The sequence below is a fragment of the Epinephelus moara genome, chromosome 6 (assembly GCF_006386435.1).
Source record: "Epinephelus moara isolate mb chromosome 6, YSFRI_EMoa_1.0, whole genome shotgun sequence".
Taxonomy (NCBI): domain Eukaryota; kingdom Metazoa; phylum Chordata; class Actinopteri; order Perciformes; family Serranidae; genus Epinephelus; species Epinephelus moara.
The window spans coordinates 27,931,462-27,946,633 of record NC_065511.1 but is presented as its reverse complement, the minus strand read 5'-3'; the positions used below and the strand labels follow the sequence as shown (position 1 = coordinate 27,946,633).

The window sequence follows — 15,172 nt, the reverse complement described above, 5'->3', positions numbered from 1 at the left end:
GCTGTCTCTCCTCTTTCTCAGCCACTGCCACCATCTCCTTTGTCCTGCTAAAACTGCAAAACTTCCCCGATGGGAGAAGGCAAAAGAAAGAAGCGCAGTGTGGGTGGGGGACGGGGGCCGTGTTTCTATGAAGGACAGGAGGTAATGTTCAGATACTTGGATACAGCCAAAGCGAGGGAGGAGAGAACAGGTGGGTAGCCACAGGAAGACAAGTATGCCATTGTTTGGCAGGTACCAATGTAACCATAAGCTCCACATCTCCTCATACTGCACCTAGCATGTAGCATCTCTCACTGATTCACCTGGGGAAGTTAGCATTAGCGAGAGGTCACCGCTGCACACTGAGCTTTGACTTTGTTTGCCCCGTCATGCCGATGGTGGGCCTGGCTTTGATGCTCTCTTGAACCGTTACACCAACTGCCCCTAAACCAGCGCCAAACAGAACACACACACACACACACACACACACACACACACACACACACACACACACACAAACAGATGGGGCGAGGTGGGGAGTGTGTGTGGGTGAGGGGCTACAGAAAAGGGTGTAGGCAGTGGATGGTAGATTTTTTGGCTGGCTTTACCTTGCTAACTTCCTTGCCAAAGAGAGCAGGCTCCAATTCTGACAGCCTGGATCATATACCACCAGCTGGTGAACCAGGGGCCACAACCATGGCAGCACAATATGACACAACGCAAACAGGGAAAGGAGCTGCTACCAATTTAAAGGGACAGTTCACCCCAAAATCAAAAATAAAGATTTCTCCTCTAACCTGTAGTGCTATTTATCAGTCTCGATTATTTTGGTGTGAGTTGCCAAATGTCGGCAATATCAGCCATAGAGATGTCTGCCTTCTCTTCAATACAATGGAACTACCAACACATCTCACTCTGACCTCGTCGCATATCAGCGTTTGGTCATGAACCTTCCATGTCCAGATACAATGTGAAAGGTACCCTGGGTGCGTTGGTTGTTGACGTTCTGGGATGCCATGTCAATGCATTGTCTTCTTTCAAAATACACTTCACCATTTACATACAGACTCTTTCAAAATAAACGCACTATGTAAGTACAACAATGCAAATTCACGTTTGTTTTCCTTCAACAACTAATGCACGTGGTTGGGTTTTGGAGAGAAGAACAGGGTTTGGCTTTATGATCTTACAAGACATGCACCCCACTCTCTTGGGTGAAAGTCCGTGGTTGTTGTACCCTCTCCACCACCCTACTTTCACCAACCTTAACTTTCATTCTTGTCCTGCCCCGTTTCCCCCTGATGCCGCCAATCGCTGTAAAATTACAACAGCGAATGGCTGCGTATCATGCTGCTATTAATTGATGGCTTTTTCTGTCAGTATCTGACACCGCAAGTCACTGCCCAAGCACCTGATTTTGATGACTTTGGAGTAAGACCGCGTTGGAACTACATGGCACTTGGCTTGTGGTGCTCAAAGCGCCAATAAATAAATAAATATACCCAAAACTCAACAGCAATGTCTCTTTCCAGAAATCATTCTCAAGATAATCCACAGACCTTGCTGTGAGTGGTTTCATTTGGGAACTATTTTCTTTCTACTTAACTACACCTGCCAACCATATCACTGTGCAGAAGGAAGTGTGCATCTACTCATGAACATTAATAGCGTCCTACTGGTAGTAGCTAGTAGATGCACGCTTCCTTCTGCCCTATGATACGGTTGATGGGTGCAGTTTGGCAGAAAGAAAATACTTTCTACATGAAACTGCTCACAACAAGGTCTGTGGATTATCTTCAGCAATTGGGTCATGATTTCTGGAAAGAGACATTGCTGCTGTGTTTTTTCTTTTTGAGCTCTGAGCACTACAAGCCAACTGCCATCTAGTTCCATTATTTTTGAGAGAAGGCAGACATCTCTATGGCCGATATCTCCAACACTGCAACTCAAACCAAAACAATCTTGATTGATAAACATCACTACAGGTATGAGGAAAATAATATGATTAATAAAGGAAATAGTAAAGCTACGTGGAAATACAAGAAATAAAAGCTTGATATCCCCCATTTTTGCCACAGATATTAACTTGGACACATTATTTTGGCATAAAGACCATCTAATAATGACCTCCCATTGAGAGGTGGTTCTAGACATGTGAATGTGAGGCCCCCCAAGTGTAGTGGTGGGCTCTCCTACAAGTCCACTACTGTCCCATCACCAGCTGGTACTGCCATCGATGTGGGATTGGACACACACACACACCTATTTATATCCTCCGTTAAGTCCGGATTCCAGTTCACATTGGGGTTGCAGTAATGTTCACATGCTCCTAACAGCCCCGACTGCCGCAAGTGACGAGTGCCCACACACACACAGCCGAGTCCTGTCCCACATCCACAGCTAACTCTCTGATTTGTCACACGCACACACACACACTGCAGTGTTAGGGCAGTTAATGGGGTATGCATTCCAGACACACATTCAAATACGCCAGACTCCCCTCTTTGACAAGCATGTAGATGGACACACACGTTGACACACTTGAGCACCTGCATACAGTTCATATATGTACTCATCCATGTGTGCAAAACACACACACGGTTTAAACATTGACGAGTACCACCGTTGGTCAGGCTCTCCCTTTCACTGCGCCTCAATGTGCTGCCCTCCTCCACTCTCTTCACTCGACACCTACTCTCTCCTTCCTTCCCTCTCCTTCTCCTTCTCCCTCGCTCACTGGTGTGTGGGTAATCAGCCCAGTATTAATACCTGCATTCCAACAGCCTACAGGAATGTCTTAACAATGTAGCCTTGTTCAGGTGCAGAGAGAGAAAGATCTCACTGAAAAATACATTTTAAACAATGTGCTGCAGTGAGGAGTCCCAGGGCTACAGCATGTGTGAAGTAATGCACTCTATGAGTTGAGATGAACACTGTTGAGTGGTGTACACTTGGCTCTCCTGCTGCCTCCAACACTTGAGGGCTAGTTCATAAAAAAAAAAAAAGACGCACTCGAACATGCAAACATAGAGCATATCAGTCAAGTGTACCATTTGCCAACTCTTACAGTCTCTAAGCTCAGTATGCACAGGATAAAATCACCGTGCAGCTGAGCAGAGTGATACATCAGTGTTACAGTTAATTGATTTTCAGTGGTATGATATTGTGATGACAGGCTGCACGGTGGTACAGTGGTTATTACTGTCATCTCACAGCACAAGGGTCCTGGGTTCGAATCTGCCAGCCAGCTGGGGCCCTTCTGTGTGTTCTTCCCATGTTGGCGTGGGTTTTCAGCGGGTTCCCCGGCTTCCTCCCACAGTCCAAAGACATGCAGGTCAGGTTAACTGGTGACTCTAAATTGCCTGTAGCTCTGAATGTGAGCGTAATTGGTTGTCTGCAGCAGTCTGACAACCTGTCTAGGGTGTACCCCGCTTCTCGCCCAATGTCAGCTGGAATAGGCTCCAGCCCCCCTGAGACCCCTTAGAGTATAAGCGAATGAACAAATTAATGTTTTACAAAGTGGTTCAAATTATGGGTGCAAAGACTAGTTGATTATTTGAATAGCCGGTCCATAGAAAATTAATCTGCAACAATTTCATATTGTTGAAGTCATAATGTGTCCTCTTTGTGGTCCATTATGTTTTCATCAATTTATATTGATTTATCTTTTGGTGTTTTGGACTGTTTGTTGAAGGGTTGTCCCTGGCTTTATATGAGTAGAGGAAAAGTCTGCTAGCTGCTAAGCTAATTTATATAATGTAAAATGCCATAGGCTTGTGCTAAAAACATTAGCATGTTGTATTTATGGGGAAAATGTGTCCAGATAAAGACAAGTGCTTTGTCTGTGAATCCTGTGAGTTATTGTGAAGCCAATTTGTGTACTTGTGTTTGAAATTGTCTCTATTAAGCCATGTTTAATGTGTGTTTTAAGTGTGTTTTGAGTCAACTCAACTTTACAGCACTTCACAGACACCCTCCCGCCTACCAGTGTTTTGGAGGTCTAACTGCAGAGTGACACAGACACACCACCTCTCAAGTATAACTGCTCACAATGACATAGGCCACGTTCGTAGGCTACATAGTAGGCTCTGGATAGAGCTCACACAAATCCTGCTTAAGTGGTAAAGAAAAATAATAGAACAGTCTAGTGAGTTCAGAAAATTACTTCACTTTACTCTAATGCAGCCTTTAAATCAGGAAAAGACAACACTTACATTATGATAGCCTAAATCTAAGATGATAGCAAGTCACACAATATCGATAAATGATAGATTGCCAAACCCTAGTTGGTCGCACAATATTTTTTTCCACATTTTATGGCGCAAACAATTTAGTGATTTAAAGTAGAAAATAATAAGCAGATTAATCGATAATGAAAATAATCATTAGTTACAGTTTTAGTCCAAAAATAATTACTCCAAGCAAACTAAAATTCATTATTTTCTACATGACTGGCTATACTGTGATTCATTTCTGTGTGGGGAAAATATTCCTATTACTATAATGATTTTGATTTCCAGCCATAAGAAGGAGCAAGACATAATGAAAAGCAGTGACACATTGGGTGCTCCATCATCCTCCCATCCTCCCTCCATCCCTCCCTCTGCCTGTCCCCCTTTGTCGGGCCTTATTATTGAACATGTGTCCTCTCTGCCCCTGCCATTAACCAGCCCCACCCTCGCACACTGCTTTCAATGGACAGGCACACACACATACACACACAACTGCTAATTGACATGTGGAGTCGGTGCATCTTTCATCATCCTCCACAGAGACAAATCTTGAAGTGTGTGTGTGTATGGGGAACTGGATCAAAGGGGGTCCTCTGGGCTGCCTGTCCAAGACCTCTCAGCTTTTCTCAGCACTTCACGAGGCAGCCAGGGAAAAGCCCGATCTCTACCGTAGTCACCCTTCACAAGTGCAGTTCATCTGACTTCTCCTTGATAATCATTCAGTACGAATAATTGTTAACTAAATTTAGTCTTGCTGCTGCAACATGCCCGCCAGGGCAGAATGCAAGATGCTCCCGAGGCAAAACATTGGGGTTATAATTACTTTATCCGCCAATAACAAGAGGCTAAATCAGTTAGGCACTCTGTAAGTCTAACATTATCCACACAATAACTATCCATCACGTTTGTTGTTCTGCAGATTGCACTGACATGTAATTTGGAATCATTTAGCCTGATGGAGTCATAACCCAATTGAAAGGCATTGATTTTGGATTAAATATTCATATGGACCGGGAGCAAGCTTGTACTTTTTTCCTGCTAGACTGAATCAAAATGAAGCTATGAAACTCGACTCTTCTTGTATTACCAGAATATGGACACAACTGATGAACAACAAAGGAGAATCCGCTTTGAATTTGCCAATGGAAACAAATCTGAAAAATGCACTTTGCTTAATGGATCTGCAAAGAAAAAGAAAACAACTCAATCCCTGTTCACTGCTGCTACACTGCACTGATGCAACTTTGTAACACTTGCTGGAAGTGATTGCAAGTTTTCTTGCTTGATTATCGTCATTAGATGAAACGTCAGTTAAAAAAAAGAAAAAAAAGAAAGACTACCTTCCTCTACTGCTCAGAATCACCAGGGATTTGAGACACCCTGCTTCTAGTGGTTCCTTCTGCTCAGGCTATTGTGATGATTAGACAACACATGGTCAGTAGGATGCATGTATTTTGTGCCGGTTCCCTGGCAGTGATGAGAGACAGATGACGGATGGAGGGTGAGGCAAGTGAGACGAGGAGGAGGAGAGACAGATGAGTGCGAGAGATGTGGAGAAGAAAAACACTGATAAAAGTGATGATTCACAGAGCTGGCCACAAAGTAGGGTGTGGTAAAGAGATCGACAAGAAAACTCCTGGGAGAAATGTAACTACTAGAGAAAAGAGACTCAAACTAAAGTTAAGAACAAGATGTGACTTGAGGAGAGCATTAACAGTCAGAGCATGGTAACTTCACTCCTCTACTCTTGTCTTTCAAAGTCAAGTTCACATAGGCAGAGAGGAGTGGGGGAACTTTAGCGCTGTGGTCGTTGTTTCAGAGGGGCGCAGGTAAGCGAAACCTCGATGAAACAAAGACGAGTTATGTCCTTAGGCGAGTTAGAAGCCCTGAAAGCTGACACTGGATCTGTTCAGTGATGACACTCATGGTCTCGCTCTCAGGTAACGTGGGGAGCCCCCTTTTTCTCACACAAACAGACATGAAGTCATAGCGAACATCCAACACACACCTCTAAGACAAGCTGTAAGAGTATATTAGGGTGCTGTAATGCAAACACCACCACCAAATATCACACACAAAACACCTTCCCCTCCTCCACCTTCTGCTCCTCCTCTTCCTTCCCCGCATGGAGGATTAATGCTCCCACTCCTGTCTCCCAGGTCCCCTCGGCCCAGTTAAAGCAATAAGATCTCATTGTCAAACAGTGACCAGCCTCTCTGGAGAGGTTAACCACCGCTGCTTAACCATTAACTAGATTAAAGTCGGGAGTGGGGGGCGCAGGAATGTTCTCTGACAGATGGAAGAAGGAGATTGGACATGAAAAGTGGTTTCATAGAGAGAAGAGTAATGGCGGTGGTTTGCGCCAACCTTTGTGTCAGCGGTTTGAGTAAATTTGCTCTCACATGTGTACGCGTATGTAAACACCGAACATTCTGTAGCCTAGTGAACTTTAAGTCACCCTTACCTCCCGTTTATCATTGTGCGATACAGATAAGGGAGGAAAGAATCCCTTGAGACTCCACCGTCATATTTCTAAAACCACTCCTTGGGAGGAAAGAATTCCTGGGTCAGAGGTGCATTCAAGTACCTGAAACATGCTTGAAATTTGGTGTAAGTAACACGGGAAGCGTTCAGTAATTTTAAAGAAGCATGTAAGGCAGGGTATCATTTAAAACAAATACAAGTACCAATACCCTTACAGTGATACAGATACCACTAGTGTGATTCATTCAATACCCATAATTTGAATGAAGTGTAATATAGCCACACTTTAGAACGTTCTGGCAGCATCTTGGCACATTGACCTGCCAACTCCATCAAATACACCGCACTTGACTTCACCACACAGACTGTATGCCTTGTAGCTGCTGCAGGAGTGTGAGCTCTGCACCGGGGACAGTTGAGTCCACCAAGCTGCACACACCCAGTGACAGGGCTAACTGTTAGCATCAATAAGCTACGTCACTAACGGTTATCAACAACAGAGTCTAGCCCTTAGTTTAATGGCTCAGTGTTGGATGTTAGCTGCTAATTCTGTGTTAGCTTGTGCTAACTGGGAAGATTTTGAACTGACCGGAGATGGCAGCAACAGAAAGTTTGATCTGGCGGGGGGTCGGGACGGTCCAGGATTGGATCCCTGGTGCAAAAACGATTGAATGCAGGTATCACTTGACCAAAAACATTTTGTTATTACTTGGTACTGGGTTATTTCCGTCAATACCTTGAAGGTATCTACAGTGGTGTGATAATAGGTGATGAGGTGGGTAGATTACAGAGGAAGAAGTGGGTATACATTCATATATATTTTAATGGCTTTTAGGCTAATAGGTGTGTATACTGTAAACGGCTAGAAAAAGAATTGGGCATACCCCTCATACCTGGGTATACCCTCCACTACACCCCTGGGTATTGATACCCACTCAGCCGTACAAGCATGTCAGAAAGGAACAGAGACAAACAAATTAAATCAGGGGTGCATTCACAGCAAACATACATTTTTACTCTCTCCTTTCCCCACACCAGGCCAAGCCAGTGGTGTGGAAAGACATGAGGTGGTAATGGGACCCCAGGTCTGTGTGTGTGTGTGTGTGTGTGTGTGTGTGTGTCTGTGTGTGCGTCTGTGTGTATGTGTTAAAATGAGGGGAGGGGGTGGCAGGGCTTCTTGGAGGGGTGCATTCAACAACTGCTGCTGAGGCAACTGTTGATGTCTGAAAAGCAACAGCTTGCGGGGCTCCCAGAGGACGCTCTGCCAGCCAACAGTCAGATGGAGGGTTTAGGGTTGGAGGGGCGCAGGGGTTAGGATTTCTTCTCCACTGCCAGGAAAATGATCTCCTTGGCCCAAGATCCAGGCTTTTCCATGACATTCCCCATTCCTAATTGGTATCCCTCAATCCTGACGTACTCCGCCTGTCTGATCCTCACTGCTGCTATCTCTGCCTGTATCGCCTTTGTTCATTTGATCCTCCCCTCGAAGGCCGTGTAATTGATCAAAACAGCTGGACACGAGATCTGTGGCAGACAATAAAAATGTAGGCCATTGTACTTCCTTGCTATTTAATGACACACATTTGTACAGCGCATCGCTATAAAAGCTGGAGTCCATCCTGCTGTTTTGTGTATTCCTACAACAAACTCATTCAGAAACAGAGGCTCTTATCCACATCTTGCTACAGCACTCTCCTGCTAAATGGATTGGCAGCACTTAACCTCGTCTCCCGAAAGAGCTTTGTGAATTTTCAATTTTGCTCCAACCCTGAATTGCCTCCCCCACCGCTCCCACCATCATCACATACAGAGACGTAGAGACAAGGACACACATACTGAGACATGTAGCCTCTTTTCAAGGCTGCATCTGAAATTACCCATCACCATCATCTTCCTCCCCCGAGACAAGAACAAGACTGCACGGTGGCTCCACAACAGTCAGCTGTAATCATCTCTCATCCCATCCCTTGATCTCTTTTTGTCCATCCCTTCCTCTTCACTTCCTTCCTTCCCTCCCTACAACTCCCACTAATGACAAGACAGCATCCTCAAAGCAACAGATGAAACCAAAACAACTTCTAGCCAGCTTCTTTTTCACCTTTCTCCTCACTTTTTCCCAGCTATGAAACTTTAAATCCACATCCATACACAGGAGAGTGGCAGAGACAAACACCATACTGGAATGTTTTCTCTCAAAAGTGGGAAACAGTGAACATGCCAAGCGGGGGAGGATGGTCATTCTTATTTTAAAATCATCAATAGCAGCCATAAATCTGCCGAGGAACGTCTCTAGGGATGGGCGTAAAAGCAAACAGAGCCCTCTTCCACTAAAAACACAGTGGGCGATCTTCCTGATGCTATGCAGGGTTATTAACTGTGAACCGTGCACAAAGCAGATTGGTTGACTCAGGCAGAGACGACACAGTAAATCACAGCGAGCAAACACACGCACAAACACAACTGAGGTGTTGTTAAGGACAAAAAAGAGAGAAAGACCCGGGCAGAGCGACGGGCAGACAGACAAAGATAAGAAGGAAAGAGATGGGAACATAGACAAAGCTAATCTGGAGAAACACACCTTTTGTTTATGTATGAGTACCTGTGGAAGTGTGTGTAATCACAGCTTTGGCTGCAGCTCTTTTGAAGCTCTTGTGGGGATACGAGGATGAAAAAGCGAGGGGATAAACTTTTTCCGTCTCCGCTGTGAACCACATCATTCTTGCTAACTGACTTCAAACCAGGATTAACCACGTGCGTGCAACCTGCCATCTGTGATGCCCAGTTGCCTGTAGGCGCTGCAGCTCGCCAGCCAACATCAGTGTGCTATCACACTGCTCTAATTGACTTTAATGTGTCATTCACCGCAAATAATAAACACTAGTGTGTATGGGAAAGGCTGGTGAGCTCAAATTGCCGTCTCCAAGCTCAATGAATACATGCACTCCTGAACACGAGTCAATCACAACATACCCTTTATTTTTCACTGACTAATGTTTAACTGGTGCCCCCTGCTCGCTCGGGCCAGTGAAACCCAGTCAGACCACAAGAATGCACCCTGGCTGTGAACAGGCTCCAGCTTTGCACCTATAACACTGCCTCTTCACGGTGAGATGGATGCCGCATTGTGGCCGCTTGTTTGTATGTGGATTACTGCCTACAACTTGTGGTGAGAGCGGGTTGTAAAGCAAGAATGGAAGCCCTCTTCTATAGAATTTGGAGTGATGACAAACAAATACACACACTTTACAGAGCGAGCTCCAACGTGTCCGGAGGAATGCCAGTCATTCCGTCTCAGTGCTTTGCTCCATCACTGTCACACACATGAATCACCCCAATAATTACGAACCAACCATTTCAAGGCCCACTCCCCCAGAGGGTAAATGACAAGGGGGGCAAACATAGACCTGCTTACCCAAAGCAGCCACTATCAATCAGTCACTCATTCCTATATGAGCTAAGGTTTCCAGAGTTGCGTAACACCAGAATGCCGCAGTGAGGGGCTCTACATATGTGTGCGTCCATGTACGGTGCATATTATGTGTGCATGTGTGAGCGCCCCATTCCTTATTGGTGAATGTATGCTACCTGTGCATACCTGTTAATGTTTTGCATGAATGTAGTCAAGAATGCACACAGGCGTATGCTTGCAAAACACTAAAACCCAGTGCCCCAGGACAGTTGTAAAAGAGGTCCCCTGGCTTTTATCTCCTTGTGGCTAAATGGCTCTTTTTCTGGCCTAATACCATAATAATTGCACATGTCTCCAGGGGGTGCACTTTTGATGCGGGGCGCTGGCAGGGGGGGGGGCAGAAATTAAAAGTGAGGAAATGACTGTTGGAATTAAGGCGGCGAGAGACAAAGAGGCTGACGCTGTGTGTTAGACTTTAACACCTTGAACTCAGCTGATGCTTGTCACTACGATTCTTTCCACTTGCTCCTGACCACTTTGGAGTCTCTACAGTTTAGCTCAAACTCATCTGACCATTTGACTCTCCTTTTGTCTCTTTACCTTAATGTCACTTTGTTCTTTTTATCCCCCCGAAAAGCGCAACAATCCAAATTAAGGGAGAAGATAAAGTAGTGCTGGTGTTAAAGTGAAGTTATTGCTTTGATAAAACACTGGCTGTGTTTTATGTAACCTTGTAACTACGGTAAAGTGTTGCAATAGATTTTCTTCAACATCTGCTTAGAAATAGCGTTTCTAGTTTGGAGAAACTGTGTTATCGCAAATATAACACACCTAAAATTAAATTATATTTCAGCAGGTTTTGTTGTTGATAGCTGTGCTGCAATGGAAAAAAGCAAAGGCATCTCAGGAGCGCAGAAGAGGAGCCATTTACCAACATGTCTGGGTGAGTGGGTCAAAGGGTCAGCGGCGGTCCTGGGCACAGGCATGCCGAGCACCTTGGGGCACCCCAGGCTATCATGCACCACATATCCATGTGTCACAACTACATGCATAAATACCAGCACACATGCTCAGAAATATGTCGTCACACATACAGGAGATGACACACCGGTGGCTCTATTTAGTGCACTTCTATGCTCAGAACTGACATAGCTGGAAGCTGCCAGTGTGTGACCAGTAATTGTGAGAATGTGGGTCTGTGTGACAGAATCCCAGTGAGACCCAACAAGAGCTGCTATTATTAGACAAAACTATGCTAGAGAGAGAGAGAGATGACTAGAGAGACGGAGGCCTCAGCAACAGAGGGATTTGGCAAACTTTCTCTTTGAAGAAATCAACATTTGTAGCACTAAAGTGAAATAATGACTTTCCTTCTTCCTCAGACTTCAGAGCAGCATGGGGGGAATGAGGGGAAATCAGCACCTGGAGCTGAGCCTTTAAATCAATGCACCACAGCTGTACAGAGGGATGTGTGATCTACATTGCGTCCATCAATTACAGGGCACTTTTTTTGCGCAGGCACCTGTTAAAAAGCTCCATGAAGGACAGACAGCAAAGCACAACTGTCTCTGAGGCCGCAGAGACTCGTAAAAGGAGATCTGGGGAATGAAGTGGCGCAAAGAGGAGAGGAAGAGCAGGTAAATGTGGACATGGATGCTAATAGAGAGAGCTATGCTTGTATAAAATAAAAAGAAATTGCAACACTTTGAGGCGAATTGAGAAATATACAAAGAAGCAGCGAGTACACTGAGAGAGAGGGGAGTCGCCCAGCGCCACCAGCCCCGCCCTTAAGCTCATCCTGCTTCAAACCACTGCACTGGCGAGGAATTAGAAATAACTTTCACAATATACCCTGAAAGCATTTTAGCAAATTAGATCTTGACAAACACAGTCACACACTGAAGCCTGTAATATATATTTTCAAGCCAAAAATGTGAAAGACACAAACATCAGCATCAAACAAGTAATTTATTACTCATTTCATAAGCACATTAAAGAACTTAAATTTTAGTGCGACACTAAAAAAAAGTACAGCAGGACCATAATCTGACTAGCCGCGCTGTAAATTCTGATGGGACAGTCAGAGGGGGAACATGGGAGATAAATCTTCATGGCAAATGTAAAAAAAAATGAGGTCAATGATAAACTTGTGGTGCACCACAGCACAACTCCTTACATGGATAGACTTGGTTTTAGTTTGCAATCAAAAACTTTCTCTTTGACCATCATATAAGGCAAGTTGAATTTAAATTGGCTTAGTCTCTCTGGCAGCACCCAGGGGTGCTGAGGGGTGAGGCGCGCTGCCAGCAAAGGAGACGCAAATCCCGCAGATCAGACATCAAAGCGCTGGAAACTGCGCCCAGCAGCCAGACACAGCAGCGTGGATGAGACCGAGACGGGCAACGTGGACTTCAAAATAAGAGCTTATCATTTCTCACAGTTAGAGGGGGGGAGTGTTTGTGATGTCCAAAATATTTTTAAGAATATTAAACATTAAATAAACACTTTTTGGAGCCTACATGTGAGCATGATTATTTTTAAATGTGTGTTTTATTTTGACAGCTCAGTGTGTGTTATTGTGGCAGCGTGGCAGAGGTGCTGTTTGGTGTTGTGCGTAAATAACGATGTGCCGCAGTCCTGTGCGCAAAGAAGTGCGGAGCTGCGACTTACCGCACAACTACAAAGAGACATTAACCCTTAAAACATCCCATCCGTGTAGATAACCCGTATGTTGCTGCTGCACAACCTGACCCACCTCTGCTTTTTTTTTTTTTTTTTTTTTTATAACCACTTGGCTTCTGTTCAAACAAATGCACTTGTTCGATACACTTAATTTCGGGTTAAATCCAGTTTTCCACCTGCTATCGGCGACTTTTTGGCTTATCCGCGCAGCTGGTAACAGGTTGCTGAACATCAACCAAGAATAAAAAGCAAACAGAAACCACAAAGTGTTAAAGTAGAGCAACTTCATGCCTGTGTGGCTGCGGCACGCACAGACAGGTTTGTCCTGTAAGCAGCGGACCACTTAACTGGAGAGTCCGCGCAAGAGGAAAGTGTAAATCTGCAGCCTGAAGCCATGAAAAACTCCCCGGCACCGTGTCCAAAGCGTTATAAAGTTACTAACCCGGGGTGTAATTTTAAATAAATGTAGCGGAGAGTATCAAAGAGACTTACCTTGAAACGCCCACAGCAGCAAGGTGCACAAGAGCGACGCGCGTCCTAATGTTATCCCGTCCATGGCCGCTTCTTTCTAAACTTTTTCAAGCAGGAGTATTCACTTTGTTTTTGGTTGTGGAGAGTGGAAATGTGGCAGCAGCGACTCTTCTTTCTTCTTTCAATGCTCCAAAGCTTTCTGGACTTCTCTCCCCTCTCTCTCTCTCTCTCTCTCTCTCTCTGCAAAAGGAGTGCCTCTCTGCCTCACTCACACACACATACACACAGAAATCTGATGCTGGTGGCAGTCTTCTTGGTTGATATATTTGCACAAAAGGTGACCCCCCCCCTCCCCTTCTCCTCCTCTTCCTCCTCCTCCCAATACAACCCCCTCCTCTCTCCGTCTCTCTCTCCACCTCACTTGCAGTGAAAAGACCTGCTTGACTAATCGCGTAGGTCCACTGGGGCCCGCAGGATTTCTTTAAAGCAACTTAAAAGTGATTTTATCATGAGGCTCTCTGACTCATTGCGAGTCCAAAAGCGTACCCTTCATACAAAATAACTCAAGTTTTATCAGGATGATTCACTGCAGAGAATTCACTGAAGAACTAGAGGGAATGTATGAGCTCACATCAGATTTAATAGTACCACAATATATTTTTGTCCCCATTAACCCAGAATGTTAGTTACAGTTATTTTTAGACTTATTTAAGGTATTAACATGGCACAGTTTTGCTACATGTGAGGGGACCTTAGGTCACCTTTTCTGGTCTCTAAATTCAGGAATTTCTGGGTGGACATCTTTCAATTGTATAGTAACATATACTCACCTGCCACTTTATTAGGTACACCTGTTCAACTGCTCTCTAACGCAAGTAGCCAATCAGCCGGTCACATGGCGGCAACTCAGTGCATTTAGGCATATAGACATGGTCAAGGCGACCTGCTGAAGTTCAAACCGAGCATCAGAATGGGGAAGAAAGGTGATTTAAGTGACTTTGAACGTGGCATGGTTGTTGGTGCCAGTATTTCAGAAACTGCTGATCTACTGGGATTTTCACACACAACCATCTCTAGGGTTTACAGAGCATGGTCCGACAAAGAGAAAACATCCAGTAACAGCAGTTCTCTGGGTGAAAATGCCTTGTTGATGCCAGAGGTCAGAGGAGAATGGCCAGACTGGTTCAAGATGATAGTAAGCAGAGCATGTGAGCGGAGCAGAGCTGAGCCGGGAGCGGAATGATTTTGTGTTGAGCGAGGAGCGGCTATATTTTTTTAAAAGGTGGAGCGGAGCCTTATCTCTCGCTCCAATTTCGCTCCGGTCGCTCATGCCCCACCCAGAATGCATCTTTGCACCTGCGCACATCCACACTATTTTTTTTCAAAACTATGGCGTTTACTGTGTACTTCAGAAAAGAAACTGAGAAGAGAAGCAGCGGTACCTTGCAGAACAGTCCCTAACTGCGGGGAGAGACGAGAGGGCTTCCCTGGAGGTCGGCCGCTTAACCTGGTCCGTCTCCTCCACACTTTGACTTATTTCCACCCTGCCGACAGCGGTACCATGGAGAATGGTCCCTATCTGCGGGGAGAGGGCTTCCCCGGAGAATCTACCAAGCTCATGTTTTATTTGAGAATAGAAGATTACAGGTTAGGGTAGTACGACGCAGTTTTTTTGAGCGGAGTGGTGAGCGAGTGGAGCGGGATAAAATTTATGATGGAGTCGACCAGAGTGGGGCGAAGAATGCGCGCGAGCGGTGCAAAGTGACAGGTCTGCGAGCGAGGAGCGGAAATTTTCACCCGGTCCGCTCCGCTCACATGCTCTGATAGAAAGGCAACAGTAACTCAAATAACCACTGGTTACAACCAAGGTCTGCAGAAGACCATCTCTGAACCAACAACACGTCCAACCTTGAAG

At 45.1% G+C, this 15,172-nt stretch overlaps 1 protein-coding gene across 1 annotated transcript in view; it reads right to left on the bottom strand.

Annotated features, from left to right (window-relative positions):
• Positions 1–13,562, bottom strand: part of bcam (basal cell adhesion molecule (Lutheran blood group)) — a 67,786-nt gene extending 54,224 nt beyond the window's left edge. Inside the window, exon 1 of the mRNA XM_050046591.1 lies at positions 13,279–13,562. Within this exon, the coding sequence (XP_049902548.1) occupies positions 13,279–13,342 (64 nt within the window). The 5' untranslated portion in view covers positions 13,343–13,562. The remainder of the gene's footprint in view (positions 1–13,278) is intronic.
• Between the last annotated feature and the right edge of the window lie 1,610 nt (positions 13,563–15,172).